Source organism: Hyla sarda, chromosome 9 (assembly GCF_029499605.1).
Source record: "Hyla sarda isolate aHylSar1 chromosome 9, aHylSar1.hap1, whole genome shotgun sequence".
Lineage (NCBI taxonomy): Eukaryota > Metazoa > Chordata > Amphibia > Anura > Hylidae > Hyla > Hyla sarda.
In genome coordinates this window covers 26,166,401-26,193,694 of record NC_079197.1, presented here as the reverse complement: position 1 = coordinate 26,193,694, position 27,294 = coordinate 26,166,401, and the positions used below count along the sequence as shown (strand labels likewise).

General features: G+C 47.6%; 1 protein-coding gene across 7 annotated transcripts in view; it reads left to right on the top strand.

Annotated features, from left to right (window-relative positions):
- The window catches only part of LOC130291676 (extracellular matrix protein 2-like), a 100,993-nt gene that overhangs the window by 49,961 nt on the left and 23,738 nt on the right, over positions 1-27,294 (top strand). For 6 of the 7 annotated variants that reach the window (XM_056540755.1, XM_056540757.1, XM_056540759.1 and 3 more), the window contains exons 3-7: positions 3,662-4,060; positions 13,914-14,201; positions 21,659-21,774; positions 22,463-22,595; positions 26,312-26,469. In XM_056540755.1, coding sequence (XP_056396730.1) covers positions 3,662-4,060; positions 13,914-14,201; positions 21,659-21,774; positions 22,463-22,595; positions 26,312-26,469 — 1,094 coding nt within the window. The remainder of the gene's footprint in view (positions 1-3,661; positions 4,061-13,913; positions 14,202-21,658; positions 21,775-22,462; positions 22,596-26,311; positions 26,470-27,294) is intronic. The other variant, XM_056540762.1, reaches the window with a different exon arrangement.

Sequence of the window (27,294 nt, the reverse complement as noted above, 5' to 3'; positions counted from 1 at the left end):
CTAAAATGCTTGGTTTCCCAAAAATGTTACATTTTTAAAAAGGATAATAGCAGAAAATACCCCCCAAAATTTGAAGCCCAATTTCTCCCGATTCAGAAAACACCCCATATGGGGGTGAAAAGTGCTCTGCTGGCGCACTACAGGTCTCAGAAGAGAAGGAGTCACATTTGGCTTTTTGAAAGCAAATTTTGCTCTGGGGGCATGCCGCATTTAGGAAGCCCCTATGGTGCCAGAACCGCAAAAAAAAACCACATGGCATACCATTTTGGAAACCAGACCCCTCGGGGAACGTAAAAAGGGGTAAAGTGAACCTTAATACCCTACAGGTGTTTCACGACTTTTGCATCTGTTAAAAAAAAAAAAAAATTCTTACCTAAAATGCTTGGTTTCCCAAAATTTTTACATTTTTAAAAAGGGTAATAGCAGAAAATACCCCCCAAAATTTGAAGCCCAATTTCTCCCGCTTCAGAAAACACCCCATATGGGGGTGAGAAGTGCTCTGCTGGCGCACTACAGGTCTCAGAAGAGAAGGAGTCACATTTGGCTTTTTGAAAGCAAATTTTGCTCTGGGGGCATGCCGCATTTAGGAAGCCCCTATGGTGCCAGGACAGCAAAAAAAAACACATGGCATACCATTTTGGAAACTAGACCCCTCGGGGAACGTAACAAGGGGTAATGTGAACCTTAATACCCCACAGGTGATTCACAACTTTTGCATATGTAAAAAAAAAAAAAAAAAATTTTTACCTAAAATGTTGGTTTCCCAAAAATTTTAGATTTTTAAAAAGGGTAATAGCAGAAAATACCCCCCATAATTTGTAACACAATTTCTCCCGAGTACGGCGATACCCCATATGTGACCCTAAACTGTTGCCTTGAAATACGACAGGGCTCCAAAGTGAGAGCGCCATGCGCATTTGAGGCCTAAATTAGGGATTGCATAGGGGTGGACATAGGGGTATTCTACGCCAGTGATTCCCAAATAGGGTGCCTCCAGCTGTTGTAAAAGTCCCAGCATGCCTGGACAGTCAGTGGCTATCTGGTAATACTGGGAGTAGTTGTTTTGCAACAGCTGGAGGCTCCGTTTTGGAAACAGTGGCGTACCAGACGTTTTTCATTTTTATTGGGGAGGGGAGGGGGGCTGTGTAGGGGTATGTGTATATGTAGTGTTTTTTACTTTTTATTTTATTTTTTGTGGTAGTGTAGTGTTTTTAGGGTACAGTCGCACGGGCGGGGGGTTCACAGTAGTTTCTCGCTGGCAGTTTGAGCAGCGGCAGAAAATTTGCCTCAGCTCAAACTTGCAGCCGGATACTTACTGTAATCCTCCGCCCATGTGAGTGTACCCTGTACATTCACATTGGGGGGGGGGGGGGGGGGGGGAACATCCAGCTGTTGCAAAACTACAACTCCCAGCATGTACGGTCTATCAGTGCATGTTGGGAGTTGTAGTTTTGCAACAGCTGGAGGCTCCGTTTTGGAAACGGTGGCGTACCAGACGTTTTTCATTTTTATTGTAGGGGTATGTGTATATGTAGTGTTTTTTTACTTTTTATTTTATTGTGTGGTAGTGTAGTGTTTTTAGGGTACAGTCGCACGGGCGGGGGGTTCACAGTAGTTTCTCGCTGGCAGCTTGAGCTGCAGCAGAAAATTTGCTGCAGCTCAAACTTGCAGCCGGATACTTACTGTAATCCTCCGCCCATGTGAGTGTACCCTGTACATTCACATTGGGGGGGGGGGAACATCCAGCTGTTGCAAAACTACAACTCCCAGCATGTACGGTCTATCAGTGCATGCTGGGAGTTGTAGTTTTGCAACAGCTGGAGACACACAGGTTGTGAAACACTGAGTTTGGCAACAAACTCAGTCTTTTGCAACCAGTGTGCCTTCAGCTGTTGCAAAAGCTACAACCCCCAGCATGTACGGACAGCGGAAGGGCATGCTGGGTGTTGTAGTTATGCAACAGCGGGAGGCATACTACTTTGGCTGGGGATGCTGGCGATTGTAGTTATGCAACAGCTGGAGACACACTGGTTTGCTACTTAACTCAGTGTGCCTTCAGCTGTTGCAAAACTACAACTCTCAGCAGTCACCGACAGCCAACGGGCATGCTGGGAGTTGTAGTTATGCAACCACCAGATGCACCACTACAACTCCCAGCATGCACTTAAGCTGTTTGTGCAAGCTGGGAGTTGTAGTTACACAACAGCTGAAGGTACATTTTTCCATAGAAAGAATGTGCCTCCAGCTGTTGCAAAACCATAAGTCCCAGCATGCCCATAAGTGCATGCTGGGAGTTGTGGTGGTCTGCCTCCTCCTGTTGCATAACTACAGCTCCCAGCATGCCCTTTTTGCATGCTGGGAGCTGTTGCTAAGCAACAGCAGGAGGCTGTCACTCACCTCCTGCTGCTGCTTGATCGCCGCACAGGTCAGTCCCGCTGCCGCCGCCGCCGTCGTCGCTCCTGGGGCCCCGATCCCAACATTAACGCCGGGGATCGGGGTCCCCAGCACCAGGGGTGCACGTCCCGCACCCGCTCACGTCCTCCGGAAGAGGGGCGGAGCGGGTGCGGGAGTGACACCCGCAGCAGGCGCCCTGATTCGTAGGCCGGTAATCCGGCCGACGAATCAGGGCGATCGTGAGGTGGCATCAGTGCCACCTCACCCCTGCAGGCTCTGGCTGTTCGGGGCCGTCTCTGACGGCCCCGATCAGCCAGTAATTCCGGGTCACCGGGTCACTGGAGACCCGATTGACCCGGAATCGCCGCAGATCGCTGGACGGAATTGTCCAGCGATCTGCGGCCATCGCCGACATGGGGGGGCATAATGACCCCCCTGGGCGATATGCCGCGATGCCTGCTGATTGATTTCAGCAGGCATCGGGCACCGGCTCCCCTCCGGCTAGCGGCAGGGGGCCGGGAAAGGACAGGACGTACTCCTACGTCCTCGGTCCTTAAGGACTCGGAAACGGGGGCGTAGGAGTACGTCCATTGTCCTTAAGGGGTTAAAGGGGTACTCCGCCCCTAGACATCTCGGCTGCGGCACCCCAGACATCTGGTGCACGGAGCAAACTTTGCTCCGTGCCGGATGACTGACGATGCGGGGCAGAGGCTCATGACGTCACGTTCACGCTCCGCTCGTGACGTCACGGTCATGCCCCCTCAATGCAAGTCTATGGAAGGGGGCGTGACGGCCATCACGCCCCCTCCCATAGACTTGCATTAAGGGGGCTTGGCTGTGACGTCACGAGCGGGCCACAGCCGTAACGTCATGAGCATCCAGCACTGAACCTGGCGCTCTAAACGAAAGCCGATGCGGCACAGAGATCGCAGGGGGGCGGATAAGATGTCTAGGGGCGGAGTACCACTTTAAGTTCAGATGGGTCCATTGTTTTGGCTGTAAATTGCCCATATTGGCCCAAGTGTTAAGACTCCAGCATTAAAAGTGCTTGGAGAAGGAAAGAGCCTTCTATGTGTGTCAGTGTCTGGCATTTGGTGTGCATCTGGCATGTGCATCTGACTGGCATTTGGTGAGTCCATTTAGTGGGTGCCATATCTATTAACTCAATCATTTAGTGTTTATACGTCTCCCGGTAAACCTAAGAATAATATTGCAGCAGTCATGGTACCTGAATATATCACTATAATCTAGATGTTGTATCTTGCAGAAAAGACACAAGTTCCACTTGAGTCAGCAGCAACGCTTAACCAAGCAAAAGTAACAGCACAAAAACACAAGGAAGTAAAAAAAGACACAAAACAGATGAAGGTCAAAGGAGATACTACAAGGATAACATCCAGACCGGCCCTGGAGCTGAATACAACTAGGAATAATAACACTACGGCCATAAAGCCACCAAAACCAAAGAGAACAACAGCAATAAATAGACAGGTTGATGGTGCCCAGTGGAAATCTCCAGCTAAAAAGGAAATAAATAATAAAAAACAGGAAACCAATGTCCAGAAGAAAGAAGTGAAGCTTCATAAGACAAAGAAAGAGGAAAACGGGGAGAAAAATTCACATGTTGAAGGCTTGAAGACCCCTCAGAAGAAACGGCCAACTGAGGGTCAGATATGAACACGACCAACAGTGGCGGCCAATAGTTGGATTATATTTTGTCAGTGGTTCTCAACCTGTTGCCCTCCAGCTATTTCAAATTTACCACTCCTGCCATGTCAGCAGTAAGAGCATGTTGGGAGTTGTAGTTGTGCAGCAGCTGGAATTATGGAATGACATAAAAAGCAATTCCACTGCAATGTTAGTCATTGACCTAATATGTATTGACACCTTAAAGGGGTACTCCAGTGGAAAACATTTATTTTTTTTAAATCAACTGATGCCAGAAAGTTAAACATGTTTGTAAATTTCTTCTATTTAAAAAATCTTAATCCTTCCAGTACTTATCAGCTGCTGTATACTACAGAGGAAGTTCTTTTCTTTTTGAATTTCCTTTCCGTCTGACCACAGTGCTCTCTGCTGACACTCTTTTTTTATTATAAAAGTACAAAACTTATACAAAAACACAAAACAAGCTTAACCAGCTATAACATAAATAAGAAATACACTGGTCCAAAGAACAAAAACAAAACCCTGCCTAACCGGCCAGCCCAGCTTTACAAAAACCTAAAATATGCCAACCCACCTAACCGAACCACACTCACACGCATACCAAAAATGAACATAAAAATAGCGCTTGGCTATTAATAAAATTTTGCACTACCTGGCTACAACTCAAAACCATCCATATTCGGGAAACACAAAATAAAAAATAAAAAAAGCACAACTTGGCTTAGCAAAATATAAACATAAAATTTAGCACTACCTGGCTACAAAAAAAAAAAAAAAAAAAAAAAAAGAATTAAAAATTTTTTTATAAAATAAACAGCGTAACAACATGATAAAATCAAGTAAACCACGTAACATAATAACTGGTCCGACTGCCATGACTACTGTAATGCTGTAATATAGAAACAAAATGAAAACAATATATAAACAATATACATACAAAATCACATGAACATAAAAATATAGTATTTAACTAAAAAGAAATATAGATACACTAAAGAAAACCTACAAAAACAATAGAAAACCCTACCAAAATCCCTACACTAAAACTGTACCCACTCCCACACCACCCCTCCTGCACATGGGTCAGAGTCCATAACGTTCGTACACAAAGTCCTGTCCCTAACTGACCCATGTCAGGTCCCCAAAAGAAAAGCAAAACACCACCACCCACAAATACCCTCCCCACCTAGCACTCCTCCCAACCAACTTACACACAAACTTATACACACTAACATATACACACTAAACCAAAGCTACCTTAGGCCCAAGTTTGGTCGCCTGTAAGCCCTTCATACCATATCAACTTAAAACAAAACAAAAAGCTAGCGTGTGCATGCATTAGCCCACCACCAGGAAGAAGGATGGCAGACTTGATACATCAAAATAATTTTAAACTCTTTCCCTAACTCCCCCCTACAATTTTCCCTAATTCTATCCCTCCATTAAAACTGACCCTGCTCTCACCCTATCACTATCCCTATAACACTGCCCCTAACCAAAATAAAGGTACTCTACCTAAAAAGGTCTAGTACCTAGGGCACATCAAAAGAAAAACCTCTCCACAGGAGAGAAGCCCTACTGGTACCAAGACTGCCATACTCCAAAGACCTGATCTTCCCGAGGTCACCGGTGATGTTCCTACAGACCTCCACCTCGGAGAGGATTTTCTGTTGGGTCGACACTAAACACCGTGCGTTCCACGTGTAGTACCTAACCACTAAACTAACTAAGAATAAAGTGCCCCGATCTCGGCCACCCAGGTTCCTGAATGCCCCATAAGCCCACTCCGGATAGGTTAGGCCGGCAAGTTGACTCCAGCCAATGGAAGCGCCCACCCTGTTGTAAACCCCTATATTAAAGGGACAATGAAGCAGGAAGTGGTCCATGCTTTCCAGCGTGTCCCCGCACTCTTCTCGGGGACATCCCCGGTCATCAGAGTTCCTGCACTTCAGGTTGTCCCTTACATATAGCTTCCCCTGAAAGCAGCGCCAGGCCAAGTCCCAAAACTTCTGGGGGATCCTTTTCATGTTTAAAAGGTACAACCCCACCCTCAGATCCCGACCTGGGCAGTCCCTGAGCGCCAGAGGCTTCTGGAAATGGGTCAACAGAACCCGTTTGTCAAGGAACTGCCTTGACTGGGTCCCGATCTCCCACACTCCCAGACCCCACCGACGTATCGCCTTCAGAGTCGGGGTAGCATAAGCCGGAAGATATCCATGGGGCGTGCGGAGGTCCTTCACTCGCCCTCCTCTCTCCCATTCCTGGAAGAAAGGCCGAAACCATTCCCTACAGGAGAGTACCCACGGAGGAGCCCTCTCTTTCCAGAGGTTTGCGATGTTAGCTTTCAAGAAGGTGTTCGTAAAGAACACCACAGGGTTTACCATAGATAAACCCCCTAGTCTCCTCGTGTGGTACGTAACCTCCCTCCTGACTAGGTTCATCCTGTTCCCCCATAACAGTTGGAAAAACAGGCTGTAGATCCTAGTGTAGTAAGCCTCTGGTAAGATACATACACTGCCCAGATAGATAAACAAAGGGAGCAGGTACGATTTGATCAGGTGTACCCTTTCCCTGAGGGTCATAGACCAAACCTTCCACTGGTCCACCTTCTGAGCGGCATCCTGGAGCTTACCATCCCAGTTTTTGGTGGGATAATCATCCTGGCCGAATGTGATGCCTAAGACTTTTGCTGATTCTTGGGGCCCTGGAAGGGTGTCCGGGAGATCAAACGTGGGATCCCCCCCTCCCAGCCAGAGACTCTCACACTTATCCCGGTTGATCTTGGACCCGGATGCCTCCGAGTAGCGGTCCACCTCCGACATCACCACATCGACCTCCTCCTGTGAGGAGACGAAAATAGTGACATCGTCAGCGTACGCCACCACTCTCTGGGTGACATCCAGCTCCGCCAGACTCATCCCGACTCCCGCCAACGGCCCACAATCTACCCTCCGGACGAAGGGATCGATTGCGAACACGTATAAAAGCGGGCTCAAAGGACAACCCTGACGGACTCCGGACCCCACCTCAAAAGAGCGGCCAGACCAACCGTTCACCAGCGGGAAACTCTCTGCCCCTGCATACAAGATCTTAAGCCAATTAACAAAAGTACTCGGTAAGCCATATCTCAGGAGGACGGACCAGAGGTACTCGTGGTTCACCCGATCAAACGCCTTGGCCTGATCCAGGGACAGCAAGTACCCCTTCCAGAAACCCGCACTACTCCGCTCCACTGCCTCCCTGACACTAAGGACAGCACTTAAGGTGCTTCGGCCTGGAACAGAGCAGTGCTGAGTCCCCGAAAGGAGCCGGGGTGCAAACTTCACCAGCCGATTAAACAGTATCTTGGCCAGAAGCTTCCTGTCCGTATTGAGAAGAGCTATGGGTCTCCAATTCCCAATCCGGCTAGGATCTTTACCCTTTGAGAGAAGAATCAGGGCTGACCTCCTCATTGACTTCGGCAGAGTGCCCGAGGAGAGACACTCATTGAATACCTCAGTCAAGAGGGGAGCTAAAGACTCCTTAAAGGTCCTGTACCACTCGGATGTTAAGCCATCCGGACCTGGCGACTTCTTGGGGGCGAGCCCCTCGATCGCCAGTCTCACTTCCTCTTCCCTGATTTCTTCTGCCAAAACATCAAGAGAGGGGTCTACCCCTGGCTCAGGAATGGTTTCAGCCAGGAAAGCCGACATCCTGTCTCGATCTAGATCCTTCCTTCCCAAGAGGTGCGAGTAGAAGGATCTGACGACCTCCAAGATCCCTGATCTGGACCGATTCAGAGATCCCGTACTATCAATCAGTCCTGAAATGACTTTACTACTCACTGACATCTTACAGTTTCTGTAAGGGTCGGGCGAGCGGTACTTCCCGAAATCCCTCTCAAAAACCAAAGATGCGTGCCTATCGTACTGACACCTCATCAGCAAGGATTTCACTCTGGAGATATCCTCTCGGCTACCTCCAGTCGAGACGAGAAGCTCGAGTTTCCTCCTCAGACCCTGATACAAGCGATACCTGTTCAGGGACCTGAGGCTCGAGAGCTGGCGGAAGAACCCCGCAACCCGCTTCTTGAATATCTCCCACCACTCCAGCTTATTACTACAAAGATCCAGTAAAGGTACCTGACTCTGAAGAAAATCCTCAAAGGACTGTCTTACCTCCGCTTCCTCCAGGAGGGACGAATTCAGCTTCCAATAACCTTTTCCCATCCGGGGGGTCTCTGAAACATTCAGGGAAAACAAAATCATACAGTGATCGGAGAACTCCACCTCAACCACGGACACTGCGGAAGAGACGGCTTCCTCCTTCAAATAAAACCTATCTATTCTAGACCTGCGACTACCTTGATGATAGGTGAAACCCGCGTGGCCCGAGGGGCTCCGGATGTGGGCATCCTCTAGGCGAGCTTCTCTAGTTATGCTAATCAGTGCCACACTATCGCAAGTCAGCGGACCATTGGAGCCTCTCCTATCTTGGGACCTCGTGACATTATTGAAGTCCCCTCCAAAGATCACCTGCCGACTCGTAAAAAGAAAGGGCTTAATCCTCATAAAGAGATCTTTACGGCCCCGCTTAGTTTGCGGGGCGTAGATGTTAATGAGTCGGAGCTCCTGTCCCTTCATGAAGACATCTAAGATCAGGCACCTCCCCATTTCTAATTCAATAACCCGTCGGCATTCAACAGGAGCGGTAAAAAGGACCGCCACCCCACTATACGACTCAGCCGCAAGAGACCAGTGGGAGGGGCCGCGCCTCCACTCTCTCCTGGCTTTTACCAGGGAGGCTAGATCTGACAACCTGGTCTCCTGCAGATACAAAATGTCGGCTTCAACACGGCCGAGAAAATCAAAGGCTGCAAATCTAGCCGTATCCGACTTTATGCTGGCACAATTAATAGATGCCAGCGTCAATGGGGTGAGTGCCGCCATACAGGGTGATTGAATTAGATGGCCTCACCCTTTATTTCTTTTTCCCCTTCTTTTTAGCCCCCTCATCCCCCGAAGACGACGAAAGGGCAGGACCACTCTTACATCTTTTTTTAGACTCCGATTGGTCCATAAGGTCCCCGTGTCCGTCCGGCCCCGGTCTAGCCCTGCCCTCTGAGGAAGGTGCCTCAACAGGACAGGGCCCAGTTCCCCCCAGAGGCTCTTTCTCCCGAGGCACCCCGCCCTCACCTTCCCCCTCCAAGGAGGGGGAGGAGATGGTATCGAGGACGAGGTACCGGTTTGACAGGTCAATCAGAGGGGGGGCAGCCAGGCTTCCGCTTTGGACCTGGCCCGTAGTACCAGGAGCTTCAGAGGGCTCTGACCTCTTCTTTCTCCCTTTCCTTTTGCCCTTTTCTTTCTTTTTGGGCCTCACCCCACTCTCCTCATCCACACTTTCATAGTGGGAGGAATCGGAAGGGTCGGCCATATTGCTTTCCTCTCTGTGAAGTCTCCTGATCTCCTCATCCAGCACATTCTCCACCAGGGCTTCAGCAGTTACAGGGCCAGCTTCAGGAGCAGGGACTGAAGCTACCCCCGCCACCTGGGCACTCTCCAGCTCCCTACTCCTTCTACGATTTTCCTCCCGCCTTAGTTTGGCAGGGCCCTTTTTCCTCCTCACTAGCCCTGTTGCGCCCCCATCCCTGCCCGTACCCTCCCCAGCCGAGGCAACTTCACAGCTCTCCTCAGCTGGAGCGGCCGCTGCATGGGCGAAGGCGCTAGGACAACGGCTGAAAGGGTGTCCGAGGACACCACACAGGTGGCACCGGATCTGCCGACAGGATGCGGCCAGATGACCCACCCCACCACACAAAGCGCAGACCTGCACAGTACAGGCTGCGCTAAAGTGGGTGGGGCTGCCACACCTGTGACAGACCTTAGGCTGCCCCTGGTAGAAGACCTGGATCCTATCACGTCCAAGGAAGGCGGCTGACGGAATGTGGGCAACCGTACTCCCTGAACGCTTGAGTTTGACGGAAAACGTCCAGGCCCCGGACCAGATCCCGTGCTCATCCAAGTTTTTCTTGGGCATGTCCGTCACATCCCCATACCGTCCAAGCCAGGTCATGATATCATAACAAGAAAGTGACTCGTTACGGGTCAAAACGGTCACCTTCTTGACAGCATTCTGACGGGAAATCGCCTTTACGGCGAACTCCCGCCAGCCGGGCTCGTTTTTTGCAACTTCGTAGTTTGACCAGAAGAGTTCGAGACCCTCTGGCCGAACGAAACTGACATCAAACTCAGACGAACCGTAGGGGTGGATCAGGGCAAAGATGTCACATGCCCTGAATTCCATCTGGAGGAGGAGCTCAACCACTTTAGCGCGAGGCGGGCACGCATCCTCGCCCCTCCAAATCAGACGGACCACATTCCTACGGTTATTGTCCTGCCCAGTTGTCGGGAGGGACCAGACCACCTCCCCATTCCGCTCTCGGAAAGCCCCCAAACCGTGCCTCTCTATCCAGAAAGACAGGTCGACCTCACCCCTCCCCTCTACCTGGATCGACCTGTCGCCCCTACGCAGAGCCTCCAGGAGGCGCTGTTGCAAGTGGCCTCCAGAGCCGGCCGGAGACGGGGACCCACCTGAACCCCCGGCAGCGACATTAGCATAACTTCTAGGAGCAGTCACTACCGGGGGGGCAGCCGGACCAGACCCAGACCCATCAGTACAGCCACTCACACCACTACTCCCATCTTTATTCCCATCCATACCAGACTTCCCATTCTTACCACTACTACTCCCACCATCATTCACTCCACTTACACTCCTCACATCCACACCTCTACTACACTCAGCATTCTCACATCCTCCACTCTTTTCCTGCCTAATGGATTCTGGGCTGGCTGGGACCTGTAGTACTGCTGGTCTTATTATGGTTTTCTGTGCTGGGGTCGATGCTGCTGCTGCCGGGGTCGACACTGATGACTCCTCCTCCATGTGCGATGACACGTCCTGAGTCTGGGGCTGCCCCTCAAAGCGCACCCCAGCTCCTCCCACAGCGCCATCGCTTGGTTTGCCTAACCACACAGGCTCTGCAGGGGATATCGGTGCCCGGACACTCCCCCCCCTCACAGAGGAGTGCCCCGCAGCACCCACAGAACACACAGTACTCGGGGGACCGCCCCCCGAGCACACAGACACTCCGCTCTCCGCCACCGGTGCCCGGACACTTCCCCCCCTCACAGGGGAGTGCCCCGCAGCACCGGTAATGCCCACAGTTCTCGGGGAACCGCCCCCCGAGCACACAGCAGCAAAACTCGCCTCTGGCACTGGGACACGCCCCCCGCCACCCTGGGGCGGCCCTGCAGTGCCAGAGCTGCCCACCATGAGCCCATCCTTCCCCTCCCTACCGGCAGGATGGGTGTGCTTTACAGCTATTGCGTCCGCAGCCTTTTCTGACGCCATGCTGTACCCCCCATGCTGGCTCCGTTCCACTACAGAAACGGAGTCTGGCAGTCTGGGGGGCCCAGCAGCCTGAACCAGCTTTGCAGCTGGCCCTGACTGCTGGAAAGGGACAAACATGTACTTTACTGTCTCCTGAGTCTTCTGCTTCTTACGCTTTACTGCCACATCATCGCACTGGTCATCTCCAAAGGTAAAGTTCTGGAGGTGGGCTGGGGACTCCTGCATAACAATCGCCCTCAGTAATCCCCCAGCCTCACTCTCCAGTTCATCCTCCTCGCTCTCACTTAATGGAAGCGCCACCTGGGCTGGCTCTATGTAGCTGTCCTGGGTGTTATAGGGAGTAGCTACAGGCAAGACATCCATTTCCACCACTTGTGCTCTTTCTCCCACATTCTCCTTCTTCTTTATGCCTTCACCATCCACACTTTCTTCACCGCCACTACTCTCCCCATCATCCACCTCCACCTTACCTGGGGATTTCATGGCGGCAAACCGGTTGTTGTTCTGAAGCTTCTCCTTGAAGAGACCGCTCCCCTCCAAGATCTCTGCTCTCCTCTCCTCCAGCTGCACAATCTCAGCCTTCAGTGCTGAGATCTTTCTTCTTAGCTCTGGTCTGCTCTTTTTGGGCGCAGTGTTCACCAGATTCTGAGCCCCTTGCAGATCTTGTCTGGCCAACTTCAGCTCCTTGCCACAGCGATCATATTCAGCAAACCGCGCGGCCATGCGGGAGCAGTAGGTGGCGCTGGACTCCTTGGGCCCTCTCTCTGCCCACAACTCCACACTTCTTCTTCTTGCTTTTCTTTCACCAGTCCTCTGGCTGGCAACCGTTGCCGGGGGTGCAGAGCCTGCATTGCTGCAGACTCTGCCAGATCTTCTCCCCCCGGCCGGAATGGCTGTTGCTGTTTGCTCTCCACCCCCCGCCAGCCTTGAAGAACGGGAGGTGGAGGCCCTGGGCTCCATGCAGGGAGGCTCTCCCCAGGAGCCTGACACACTCCTGGGAAGGCGGATGGATCACCTGCTCTGGTCTGATCTGCTGGAAGTTTGTGGAGCTCAACAAGGGACACACCCGCACGCTGCTCACACTGAACTGTTGTGTTCACAGGATGTGCTCTCTGCTGACACCTCTGTCCATGTCAGGAACTGTCCAGAGCAGGAGAGGTTTTCTATGGGGATTTGCTCCTACTCTGGACAGTTCCTAAAATGGACAGAGATGTCAGCAGAGAGCACTGTGGTCAGACGGAAATTCAAAAAGAAAAGAACTTCATGTGGAGCATACAGCAGCTGATACGTACTGTAAGGATTAAGATGTTTAAATAGAAGAAATTTACAAATCTGTATAACTTTCTGGAGCCAGTTGATTAAAAAATATTTTTTTTCCAGTGGAGTATCCCTTTAAAGAGGTTGTCCAGGATAAGAATAAGGGTCTATTCACACGGCAGAATTCCGCCTCAAATTAAAGCCCATAGACTTCTATGGGATTCCGCTCTCCCATTCACACTTCTGAATTTCTGCTTGCGGAATCCCATAGAAGTCTATAGGCTTTAATTTGAGGCGGAATTTCGCAAGCGGAAATTCTTCCATGTGAATAGACCCTGAGGATAATTCCGAGGCAGCAGAATCCCTTTGCTGTCACTGGGATTCCGCTGCAGTTTCCGACGCTGGAATTCCTCCCCTGAAGAATGATCTTCCTTATTCTTTCGGCTGAATACATCGCCATCTAGCGATACATTATGCAGAGTGGACATTTTCATTAAACTCAACCAAGCTTTATATTTTACCATATATTACACTTGGCAACGTTATATATGGTAAAATCTTTATCCTCACCATCCCCTAGGGATATGTAGTTTTTAAATTACCCCCGCCACCCCGTTAGTAGTCCCCTGGGTGGGGAGCTATACTTAAAGGGGTATTCCACTGCCCCAGTGTCCGGAACATTTAGTTCTGAACGTTGAGTGTGGGTTGCGGGGGTCGTGATGTCATGGCCACGCCCCTCGTGACGTCACACCATGCCCCCTCAATGCAAGTCTATGGAAGGGGGCGTGGCTGCCATCAAGCCCCCTCCCACAGACTTGCATTGAGGGGCGGGACGTGACATCACGAGGGGCAGTGGAGTACCCCTTTAAGTAGCCTGGTGGCTCAAGCTGTGGTGACGCCCCCTTGGCGTGATTGACAGCACACGTCATCTCGGTGAGGTGGGCCGTCAATCACGCCAAGGGGCGTTAGTACGACTGAATCGGCAGGACTGGGTAAGTATAGCTCCCAACCCAGGGGACTACTTATGGGGCGGCGGGCGTGACTTACAATCGTCATAGCCTCACCATCCCTGAGGGCCAAAACGTCCCCTGGGGATGGTGATGGCGAGGTTTAAGATGCCCACCGCTATAGATGGTCACTTTGCTACTTTTCTACTCATAAATAGTTATTTTAATTATAACTTTCTTCTTTTATATCCTCAGAGAAGACAAGAAACAAAGCAATAAAAAAGGCGGCATCACCAATCCCCAGCACAAAGAAACCAAAGACTCCACATAAGGAAACCAATAACAAACAGGAGGATATTAAGCTATTGCCACCGACACCAACCATGCCCGGTGTGCCATCATTCATTCGTCCAACGCTGCCTCACATCCCCTCATTACCTAGCGGCTGTCTCCTGTCTGAATCCGCCATCGCCTGTGTCAACACAAAGATGACCTACCTGCCTCTCATGACTGACCCAGGATTGAAGATTCTTTACTTGGCAGGTAAGAGAAAACCAACCCTGTGTTATTATAAGTAGATAAATGGGGGAGGGGAGGGGGGGGGGGGGGCTTTAGCTACAGAGGCATTGTTGGTAAAATCGATGATAAACATTTTTTTTTAATTTATTTAACTGGTGCCAGAAAGTTAAACAGATTTGTAAATTACTTCTATAAAAAAAAAAATCGTAATCCTTCCAGTACTTATCAGCTGCTAAATGCTCCACAGGAAGTTTTTTTTATTTTTTATTTTTTTATTTCCTTTCTGTCTGACCACAGTGCTCTCTGCTGACACCTCTGTTCATTTTAGGAACTGTCCCCATAGAAAACCTTTCCTGCTCTAGACAGTTCCGGACACGGACAGAGGTGTCAGCACAGAGCACTGTGATCAGACTGGAAAGAACTACACAACTTCCTCTGTAGTATACTGCAGCCGATAAGTACTGGAAGGATTAAGATTTTTTTTATATAGAAGTCAAGTTACTGGTACCAGTTGATTAGAAAAAATATGGTTTTCCACCGTAGTACCCCTTTGAGTCTTGCAGATGGTGCTTCCTCTCTAAATACTCCCCTCTCCTTGCTCCTGCAGTCCTAATATATGAGGACTGATCTGAGGTCCATATTAGTTTAGAGCAGTGTTTTCTAAACAGTGTGTCTCCAGCTGTTGCAAAACTACAACTCCCAGCATGCCCGGACAGCCAAAGGCTGTCCGGGCATGCTGGGAGTTGTAGTTTTGCACCAGCTGGAGGCACACTGACAGGGGTTTAGGGCATCTAAGGCTGGGTTCACACCACGTTATGAGCCGACCGGAGTGAACCGCAGCCTCCGGTCGGCTTTGTTTTCGGCCGTATGCGGTTTCCCGACCGCAGGCAAAAACGTGGTCGACCGCATTTTTGCCTACGGTCGGGAAACCACATACGGCCGAAAACGAAGCCGACCGGAGGCTGCGGTTCACTCCGGTCGGCTCATAGACATACATTAAATACGGTTCCCGAATACGGCTGAGTGCGGGCGCCGCGATTAAGCCCCGCCCCCTCCTCCCAGCCGTATACGGGAACCGTATTTAACAAAACGTGGTGTGAACCCAGCCTAACTTAGGTCTGTATATATTTATGGGGTCTGTATTATTTTAGGGGGGGGGTCTATATCTGTATTTGGGTATTGTGATAAATCTCATGACCACACACAATAATAGGGTTACACGAGTGTAATCCAATAATACCGGAAACAGAAATACCCCAAAACACAAACAGTATTACCTAAAAGCACAAAAAAGAGGATGCACAGCATAGAAAGCCATATAATTATAGCCATAGCACCATATAAAACATAGAACAATCACTGTTATTAACTAATAAGACCCATGTATAACACCGCAGCTACGGTTTATAGCAGTCAGCGCCAGAAGGCGGCACACATTTCTCTCCCAATAAATGAATTCCTGAAATGAATTTTGGAACAAATCCGTCTGTGTGTATTTAGCTCCGAATATTCCAATTCAATCAGATGTCCCTGATGCCTTCAATTCTTTTTTGTTTTCAAGATCTCTGCTTGCTGTCTTTGAGTAGGAACCTTCGCTATTTACTTCCAGATAAAAATCTGTTGTGCTCATGTGTTGCAATGGTGTGTGTCCTGTTTTTTTTTTTTTAAAGAGGACCTGCTCTGCTGCTCACTCATTCTGACATCCACTGCTCAGGAAGGGGTGTGTCTAAGGCAAGCACTGAGCCCGCCCTCACATACCATGCATTCACTTCCTCCCCGAGATGAAAGGGGCGTTCCAGGCCAAAACTTTTTTTTATATATATCAACTGGCTCCGGAAAGTTAAACAGATTTGTAAATTACTTCTATTAAAAAAATCTTAATCCTTCCAATAGTTATTAGCTTCTGAAGTTTTCTGTCTATCTGCTCAATGATGATGTCACGTCCCGGGAGCTGTGCATGATGGGAGAATATCCTCATAGGAGCTGCACAGCTCCTGGGACGTGAGTCATCAGAAAGCAGTTAGACAGAAAACAGCAACTCAACTTCAGAAGCTAATAACTATTGGAAGGATTAAGATTTTTTAATAGAAGTAATTTACAAATCTGTTTAACTTTCCGGAGCCAGTTGATATATAAAAAAAAGTTTTGGCCTGGAATACCCCTTTAAGTATATTAGAAAGGTTAATGTTTTGTCAAGATGTACAACATCAAGTTTTTTGATTCGGACAGTGCCCAAGGGGAAGTCCGGGGAAAAACAACTTAGGGCATAAGTGTATGTGGGGGGTTCGGGCGGCCCGGCTCTCTGAAAGGAACGTGTGCTAAAGACGGCAAGCGCTCTATTCATTTCTATTGGAGCGTTGGAGATGTTCAAGTACAGCACTGTAGATAGGGAATAAGTTGTTTTTCACCGGACTACCCCTTTAACACAGTGTAAAACCAGCCTAACCTTTCCATGCTCAGATTTGTAGCATATTTTCGCACACCCTTAAAGCGTATGTCTCATGATCTTGTTAAATTTTATAATCCTAATCATCCCAGTTCACTGCCCCCATCAGGATAAACCTCCCCCTGCCTTTATTTTTATTATTTTTTAGTTTTCTACCTTGATATTGCTCTGTATTTTCTGCTCAGTCTCAGTCAGATTCACAGACTGGGAAGGGGCGTTCCCCAGCAGGTGTGACATCAACTGAAGCCATACAGGGAAGAACTTCTTCTCTCACTCTGCTACACACAGCCCAGAGCAGTTCAGAGTGTGAGATGAGCTATGATTGGCTAAGGCTGCATACACACCCCTCAGCACTCCAGACTGCATTTCCTGATTTTGTACCTCTGCCAGGCCAGCAGGAGTCCAAAGTTTGTGCAAAAGATGGGGGGAAATGTGCTCTGGACAAGTAGGGAGACACCTAGTGGCAACTTTTTTAAACACAAATAAAACACAGAAAACGTCATGTTTTTGTTTTTTTATTTTTATTTTTTTTAACAAAGTGCATTAGAAAGATTTTTTATGTACCATAGGGAGTGCAAGAGCAAAAATTAGTTTTAATGAGAGTGCCCATTTAAAGCACTTCACATACTGTCCATATAAAACTACTTATCTACAATGTAAGCGACATTCTGTCAGAAATCACTGAAATGCACCGACTTGAAATGACCGGGCACCAGAGAAACAGCTGGCATGCTTGGCACAGGCTGGCAGGCTCAGTTGTGGTATTGGAATCCAGATTGGGTGGAGCCGCCATTACCTCGGTTAGATGTGATAGCGATGCCGAGCTGTTCCATTTCTCCATGTGCGATAATGGAGCCATGCTGTCTACACCGTTCCTGTTATTTGAAGGCGGCCACGCCGATATTTACAGTATGTAGAGTCACAAGGTAGAAGCTTTCCATCAGATCTGCCTCCTCACATCTGGCCTCAGTTAGTAATCTGACCACGTGCAGGCCCAAAAAAAAATGGCTTTAGCTAAAGCCGGCACTTCCCGCCCTGGAGAAATACAAGTCAATCTGCTAAGGAATAGGCAAACCATACATCACATGACCACTGCGTATAGGCGCTGCGAGTACCTACACAAGGTGTACGGCATCCGTCATGTGCTGGAGTACAGCCGGCTTAGTTGTAGCTGCTGCGGATCAAAAAGCAGACTTTTTTTTTTTGCAGACCACATAGTCTATTCCAGATGTTCATCTGGCGTATGGCTGAAGCCCGTCAACGTTCTCCTGCAATTAGAATATAGTTTTCAATATGACAAATGACATCAGCAAAGAGACAATATAGAATTATAGACTCGCCCCTTAACCTCCACTATGACACAATGCCACTTCATTTCCTCCCCTTTAATTGAGAGCAGTGAACCCCATGTGACCCTGCCTGTCAATGAGAACCCCAAAATTCTCCCCTGTATAGTGTAGTAGGGGGAGGAGTTGTTCACCCTAGTGTGGCTTTTGAGCAACAGCTTAGCTCAGGTGTGCTGTGTGTCGTGTGCTCTGAGGAGAGGCCCACTTCAAATCTAATCTTTCAACTGGTCATCCTGCAAGGATCACTCTCAAGGAGGAAATTCATGCCCCTGCGGACAAGTCTTCAGTACCTTGACAGGACCCTAGCTACCAGGATTCAATCTTCCGTCTCACAAGTCAGTATTAATCTGTTTGGTGTAAGCACCACAAGTCTCAGCAAGGCAACAGGGCTCCCAAGGGCTTACGCCACACTCTCTAACCTAAAGCCAGCTGTACGTGTATTACCATCTGCACCCAGCTCAGTAAAGACAGTTATCGGTAACCTGACGTAGGTGTGTTCATTTACTCCCCGTGTCTGGCCCAGGAAAAGATGTCCCCAACCTCAGACCGTGTATAGGATAACGGTGCCCTGGCATCACAAAGTGATCGGGTATTTCCACTACCACCCCCCCGTGTCACCACATATATTTTTGGCATCATGAACAGGATAAGGGTGTGTGCCTACAAAACCCCCCAGTCTGAACTGTGTCTTAGAAGCCACACGGAGTGTGCAACAGTTTATGTGCCAGAATATTGTACAGGACTTTGCTTTTATGCTGACCTGCGCTAAGGAAATAGAAGGGAAGCACTTTATTCAAGGCCATACAGTGTGTGAAGATTGTAATAGACTGTGTAAATCAAGTTTTCCAGTATGTGCAGGCAGCGCAACGAATTCATGCTACGCCACAGATTCCAGTCCAGTGGAACTCAAAGGACCACCCCCTTGTTGCACAGGGGATGGTTGAAGAGGCTGCACAGATTACGTACTTCCGTCTGGAACCCATTTAGGGGGAACCTGCTATAAAGCCTGCAGCAGGACTCCACCCATCAGATTCGTCTTGTGAGAAGGAGAGAAGGTGCACCAAGATGGAGATTCCACATGGAAAGCTTAGCCAAGCGAGCCCGCAGCAAGTGGCGGCGTCGGCCGCTAAAAGTTTTTGCAGCCAATGCCCTTGGCCAGAAGGACTGCGTCGGTGATGCCAGCAAGGTGAAGGTCCGAACCAGCAGTCTCCTGCATTGTCCCTGGTGCCATCACCAGTGAGGCTCTCGCCCCACTTCACCTGGTGGGGATCCTGGGCGGAGCTCCGGAGTGAAGCCTCTGAGGTTAGTACCCCTTCCGGGACAGGGTTCACCTCACCATCTCCTGCAGCCCAGGTGGCGTTTCCAAGCAGGAACCCATGGTTAGGCAGACCCTCTTATTCACCACCTCCATGAATGCTGTCAATCAAAGAGGGTTGGGCGAATGTAGCAGGCACATTTTGGCTAGATACAGACACAGAGTTTTTGCGTAAAAATGGCAAAAACTAATTTTTGGGGGCCAAAAAGGCTAATGTTTAGTGGGAGTCAATAGGGAAATATGAAACGCCATAGCTGAAAAGCATTTTTTGTGCTTTTTTCAAACCACTTTTTCCCAAAAGATAGTTGTAGGCACCTTAGATTACTGGTTGGGGCCAGCAAAAAAAATCTAAAATGGGCTCCCAGCTTCTGGTTTCCAATACAAGCAACAAACAATATACTGTATCCAAGTCCAGTCCAGTTCAGACAATGGCTGCAGGCCACACTGCCTTCTTTGCCATTGAAAGGCCCTAAAGGGGTTATACCATGATTAGTAACAAGATTATCCCAAGGTCCGTGTGTTCTAACTGCCTATGGTCCTCCCATTATGATGCGAATAAAATCCCCTCCTCCCCTGAGAAAATGAAGCTGCAGCTTGCATGTTTGGTCCCCAAACCATTCACTCCCTAAAAGACTCCAGAACATGGCCCATTCATTGTTTCCTTAGATACATGAACATGTCTGTTTAATTCAGTAAAATGAACTGTATTACCTGACACATTCTACGTAGAAGCCATGGTACTTGTATAAACAATTAAGGGGGTTATCCGGCCAAAGACATCTTATCCCCTATCCAAAAGGGGATAAGGATCCCCCCGCGATCTCCGTGTAGCACCTGCATTCTATTCGTGGCTGCGTCTCCAGTCTCGGAAACCTCTGTGTTTCTGGGACTTGAGAAGTGACTTCACGTCACACCCCCTCTTGATGTCACGCCATGCCCCCTCCATTCATGTCTATGGGAGGGGGCGTGACGGCCGTCACGCCTCCTCCCATAGACATGAATGGAGGGGGCATGGCGTGATGTCACATCACGATGGGGCATGGCGTGACTTCACAAGGAGGCATACAAATGCATGTACTGTACGGAGATCGCGAGGGGTCCCACGTGATCAGACATCTTATCCCCTATGCTTTGTATAGGGGATAAGATGTCTTTGGCCTGATAACCCCTTTAAGGGGTAGATCATGCTCCTTGGACCCTTAGGACCTCCACCATTCAAACATATATGATTTGCCAATCACGTCATCAGAGTCCTAGAGAGCCTCTTTAAAGTGTACCTGGTGCTTTAAAAAAAATGTTTTACACGTCCTAGAGACAAGTCAAAAGTTTTGATTGGTCGGGGTCTGAGCGTTCAGATTCCCACCGATTATTAGAATTAGACAATCTCATAGACTTAGATTATCACTTTGTCTTGTCAACGCTCTCTTCTCCCGGCTCATTCTAGCGATCGGTCAGGGTCTGAACACCCAGACCCTGTCCGATCGAAAGTTTTGACATGTCTCTACAACGTAAGGTCAAAGGTAAGGGTCATTTAAGTATGAAATGCTGAAAGGTTTATGAGAGTTTGAACACATGCATCCAGGTTATTGTTATTGCTGAATTATTCATATATTGGGCGGCACGCTTGTTAATGTTAAATTATTCAGTGCATTTTGCCGGTATATCCGAATCAACAAGAATTTGATTGAAACCATTTGTTGCTTATCTGTGTCCCCAACCCATATGGGTCCCACCTGCAGTCCAAATATTTAGAGATGAGTTTCATTTTATAGGACAGAGTCTAAGCAGTTTTTATTTCTTAGACTTTTGTATTTTATTACATTTTTTACCATTTATGTTTGACACTGTGATAGCTCAGCTGGGGTCCACCTGTTAATTGTAAGCTTTTATTTGACGTTACCATTATCTGGCCTTTTCAATGTCAGTAGGTCTTTTTCTCTTTCAAAAAGCCTCTTAATATGGAAAACCTGTATATTTAGCATTTTGTGAACTGTTTTGATGGCTTTAAAATCTTTTATTAGAGAAGCCAAGAAGGTTTTATTTGTCCTAATAATTCTCATGTGACTTCTACTGTTTAAGTTCAGGGACAGTCTATCTCTTCATCTCCAAGGTTTACTTTCATGTTCATCCAAAAATATGTACTCCTGTATCTTCCTCGGGGTCAAAAGGAAATTGTACCCTTTCAGTAAATTGCAGTAAATCCTTATATGGCCCATCCTGTTTCCATGGAGAAAGCTTTGAACTGAACGACATGATGTACCCAAAAAGTTCTCTGTCAGAAACAAACTTAGCAGAGGTGCAACATAAAAACCCAAAGCAAAATGGCATAAACCAGGTAATCCCGAACTCCTTTAATTCTACATTTATCTTTCAGAAAATGAGATTTCGAAACTTCCTGCCAGGGCTTTTGCAGGGCTCCCTAATTTAGAATGGTTGGATTTAAGCAAGAATAGGCTGGATGACTCTGGCCTGTCAGATGATGTCTTCAAGGTAAGACATGTAAAGCCTTGGATTTATGGTTTCTGTGTCCTGTCATGATTCTCTTACTGTAGCAGGCCGACATTCAAGCCCTACACTGTAGGAGTTAAAGGAGTAGTCCCATGCCGAGAAGTACAGAAAAACGTATCCCCAAAGGATAGGGGATATGTTTTAGATCGTGGGGGGTTCAAGCACTGTGGCCCCCCGCAATCTCCTCTATGGAGCCCCGGGCACCTCCACGCCCCCTCCATATAGAAGATAGACGAATGGCTCTCCCACAGAGATATCTGGAGGGGCGTGGCGCACTGCTCCATACAGGAGATCGGGGGGGGGGGGGGAACCCCGAACACGTGTCGAACCCCGAACCCCCCGCGATCTAAAACTTTTTTCTGTACTTCTCGGCACGGGACCTCTTCTTTAAGTCATGGACTGAATGTACTGCATACATTTAGTAAGAACAACTATGGGGGAGATTTATCAAAACCTTTCCAGAGGAAAAGTTGCCCATAGCAACCAATCGGATCGCGTCTTTCATTTTTAACAAGGCATCTGAAAAATTTAAGACGCGATCTGATTGGTTGCTAGGGGCAACTCGGCAACTTTTCCTCTGCACAGGTTTTGATAAATCTCCCCCTATATGTTTTTATCATAATACACATATTACCATGCAGAGATATAATATTTAAGCTTTGTATTTCAGAATTTAACCAAACTGAAGAGGCTCAATTTGGATGGGAACCATTTGACTTTCCTTCCACAACTGCCAACATCTCTCCAGGAACTAAAAGTCAACGACAATAACATTTTGGAACTAAACCGACACAGTTTCCATGGTAAGAATGAAAATTGAATTGTAGTTATGTGATATATACAGTCTTCAAGGTCCCCTAACAGTACAGGATTGGATTTTTTCCCTGTTCTATTCCAATGGAGTAACTAAAAAAAAAAATGGAATGTTGGTGGGCCTTAAATACTGGGTTAGGGAACACCGCTGTACACTACCGTGTTTCTCAGAAAATAAGACCGGGTCTTATATTAATTTTAGTCACAAAAAACCCACTAGGGCTTTATTTACGGTATGTACCTTGAACAACATATGGGGCTGTAGCAGTGTGGAGAATGGGGGGCTGTAGCAGTGTGGAGGATGGGGGGCTGTGGAAGGATGGGGGGGCTGTAGCCCCCCATCCTTCCACAGCCCCCATCCTCCACACTGCTACAGCCCCCCATCCTCCACACTGCTACAGCCCCCCATCCTCCCCTTCTCCCATCGTCCTCCATACTCCTACAGTGCCCCCCACCCCTCTGCCATAATAAACTACGGTACATATTTCATCCCCAACGAAGACCAGCTCTTCCCCACCTTCATACGGTAGCGTCCGCAACTTGTACTGTACGGAAGCTGCAGCTCTCGGCGGCGGCGGGATCTCCTTCTGTTGCATAGCAGCCGGGGGCAGGGACACGTCAGTGACGTAGGCCGTGCATACACACGGACGTTTTAAAGAGACAGCGTCCCTTCCCCGGCTAAATTACGGTAACTTGCCGCGGGACCAGCCAAAGGGGGGGGGAGGGTTGCGGGCATTACTGGCGGCCATGGTCCGGATCTGGACCGTGGTCCGCCAGTTGATTGCCCCTGGCCTAGGTCTTATTTTTGGGGTAGGGCTTATATTGCAGTCCACCCTGATTATCCTGCTAGGGCTTACTTTCAGTGTAGGGTTTATTTTCGGGGAATCATATTTTACTCAAAGTGGGAAAACAGAACAGGGTCCATGTTCTTTACAAAACCTATAGGTCACCACTTTTCCACATAGATTGCTGAACTTTATGACTCCCTACCTGTACCAGCAGTATCTGTACTTACGACTGACCTTCCATTTTGGAGTAAACATTTAATTAAAGTTTTAATGGAAATATATTTCTATTTTACAAAGAAAATTAAATGCCAAATGACAACTTTTAATATATCTCTTATTTTTTACTCTTTCTTTGATCAATATCTTTCCAAGTCCCTGTCGCGATTGTGCAATTTAGCTTTGAGGTTTGCAACACATTTGTTAGATATCTTGGTAATTTATCATGTGTTGATGTGACTCTGTGTGCTTTTCAAGTTCCAAACTTTTTTGAAGATGCTCCAGGATAGAGTTTATTGTTGCTTTTACACTGTGCAGATCCTTTATGATGAAATACGCTTTGTAAACAGAATACATTAGAGCATATATTGCAGAGTGCGGTACAACCTTGTAATATTCAAACATATGCTTTATGTCTTCTCGCACCACTCTTGGGGCAGGCCCTGCGACGACTTGTGTGGGGCTGTCTAATTTAGAAGCTGAACATAGTATCTACTGTATGACTACACAACATGATGAAGTGGTCGCAACGGTCTAGATTTCCTGGAACACAAAAGCAGATCTTAGAGGTCTGATCCCACATTTCACCAATGGGACCAGTTTCGCTGTGACTTCTTTTAGGACTCTACTAATCCAATATTTAAAGGGCTCGTTTCAGGAGAGAGGTTGAGATAGACACGTCTGATTGGTCCACGTGACCCTCATCAGTCACTAGAAATAAGCAGTAACATCGATAGGAAGAGTTGTGTGAAACTTTTTCCAAGCATTCATATGTCGCCAGTGACTTTAATGGGCTGACTAAGCAGTCGGTGAAGGAAAGAGAGTGGAACTGATATTAGGTGAAGTGCCATGGTAGTTCCCTGTTCTGGCGATCAGCAATGTTCACTGGATTAGAACCCTTGTAGTTCTAATTGGTGGCACATCTTCTGATAATGCCTCCAACTCCTTTAAGTGTGTTGGTTATATGGCGGTTGATCCCTTGAGTTAGGTTGTGGAATTACTCCGGAAGAAATGGCAATGAATAGCCACAAACCGGACCACATAAACGATATCCACCCAAAAAAAGCACCAGTTACAAAGGAATGAATCGAAATATAGCCAAATTTTATTGATAGCCTTAAAGGGGTTTCCAGGAAAAAACATATATATATATATATATATATATATATATATATATATATCAACTGGCTCCAGAAAGTTAAACAGATTTGTAAATTACTGCTATTAAAAAAAATCTTAATCCTTTCAATACTCAATACAATGAGCTGCTGAAGTTGAGTTGTTCTTTTCTGTCTAAGTGCTCTCTGATGACACGTGTCTCGGGAACTGTCCAGAGCAGAAGCAAATCCCCATAGCAAACCTCCTCTACTCTGTGCAGTTCCCGAGACAAGCAGAGATGTCAGCAGAGAGCACTGTTGCCAGACAGAAAAGAACTACTCAACTTCACCAGCTGATAATTATTGGAAGGATTAAGATTTTTTAATAGACATTATTTACAAATCTGTTTAACTTTCTGAAGCCAGTTGATATAAAAAAAAAATAAAAAATAAAGTTTTTTTGCTGGAATACCCCTTTAAGGGTGCGTTCACACGCTCTTTGTTTTTGCAGGTTTTCTGCTGTGTATTTGAAAGGGTGCGGGCTCTACTCGGCTATCCGCAGCAAATTTTCCACGGAGGAATTTACGCTGCGGAAAATCCGCCACAAGCCCCATTGAAGTCAGTAGGGACTGCGGCGGATTTTCCGCAGCGTAAATTCCGGCGTGGACAATCTGCTTTGGAGAGCCGAGAAGAGCCCGCCCCTTTCAAATACGCCACGGAAAACCCGCAAAAAACAAAGAGCGTGTGAACGCACCCTAAAGCTGCGTCAGGGGGCGCGGGGTCTCGTCCTCCACCAAAAAGTTTTAAAACTGACATCAAAATTGAAAGATCTTGGAATGAGACATCTCTAATTTATAGGGCCCTGTACCCCACAGGTCCCCAACTCAGTCCTCAAGGCCCAACAGCAGTCCAGGATTTAAATTTTATCTGTCCTATTCCAAAGGAGTGTCCCCAGAGGGAGCACAGATATTGGAGCACGGAAGAACACCTGTGGGATGGCTGGTACAGTGTTCCACTTGAATAGTGTGGTGACTCTGGGGCCTGTGGAAGGTGTCACTATGCTGGTAGTTGTAGTGCTTGCAGTCACCCAGTTTATTATCACAATGGAATGAGTCAAGATTCAATGAGGCTGAATTTAAGGCCTCTCGGGCATATAAGCGGTCTGACACCTCCTCTCACAAGAGAGGCTAACTTTCAACTATGGGAACTTTTTTCAGTTAGTTGAGACAGGTTTTCTTCTTTCTTCAAGCTTTCTAACTAAGTCTATGTGTGTAAGCATGTAAACTGTTTAACTCCTAGCTATACAATCAGTGTATAAAACATAGCAAAAACAGTAGAAAACAGTAAAGAAGTGGAAAGATAAAGTATCCCCTGGGCGACACCCAAACGAGACCCTGCAGGGATCCTAGTGGGACACTGCACTTGTAAACATAGGCACCTTTATTTGAGGCACGTCCAGGCATCCCTCGTACTAAGAGATCTGTCAACAGAGGTGGGATCTTAGTTCACTCCTGAAAACTGTTATTATAATTGCAGGAAAACCCTTAAAGAGAAAAAAAAATGCATTGAAAGGTTTGATCATAATGTCTTTATTCTTCTTTTTAGGTTTAGGTCATTTACTTACTCTTGAAATGGAGGGAAATGGGTTTCATGATGGAAATGTCTCCCCTCTGACTTTTAAACCTTTAAAGAAGCTGATTTATTTACGACTTAACCGCAATCACTTCCGTGCTGTACCATCAGGACTCCCGCCCACCATACAGGTACTGAACGCATTTTCTGAATAAGAACTTTTGGGGGGCTGTGTTTACAATAAAGTTTAGTTAAACAAAGTAAAAAAAAATAAAAAAAACAGCTCCACACCTGTCCTCAGGTTGTGTGTAGTATTACAGTTCAGTTATATTTGTTGTGTGCGACATTGCAGATCAGTTCCGTTGAAGTATTGAGCTTGTTTTTGGAAGAAATAGCTCTGTTTCTATTCATGGATATCCCCTTTAAATCTACTTGTGCTGCTAACATGACTATGGCTTCAATAATAATACATAATGGTCCCAATACTATATATGTTAGAGTGGATCTTTCAAATATATAGTGAATATATTTGCAAGATTCGCGAATTCGCTACTTTGCGATTTTCGCAATAAAAATTCAAAATGCTAGGAGAAGCTTTTGGATGTGCGCTTCACTTCCTGGGTCGTTGCTCGATCCGGATTATTGCAGGAGATGGGCTCTGTTGTAAGGCTAGGTTCAGACTACGGAATTTCCGCCTGCAATTCCACTTTGAAATTGCAGGCGGAAATTCCGCTTGCTAAAATGTATAGGGTAGTGAATGGGTTTCCGTTCACAAATTCACACTTCGGAATTTGTGAAGCGTAATTTGCCGTCCCCATAGATGTTAATGCATATCTGAGCAGATCTTCAAAAAGATCCACCCAGAAATGCATTGCTGTCTATGGGGACGGCAATGCGGTCCGTGCGGTCTTAGTGCCGCTGGCTTGATCTCCGGCAGAAATTCTGCGCAGAAATTCCGTAGTGTGAACTTAGCCTAAGTCTATTGGAGACTGCAGTGTCCGCGCAGTCCTAGTGCC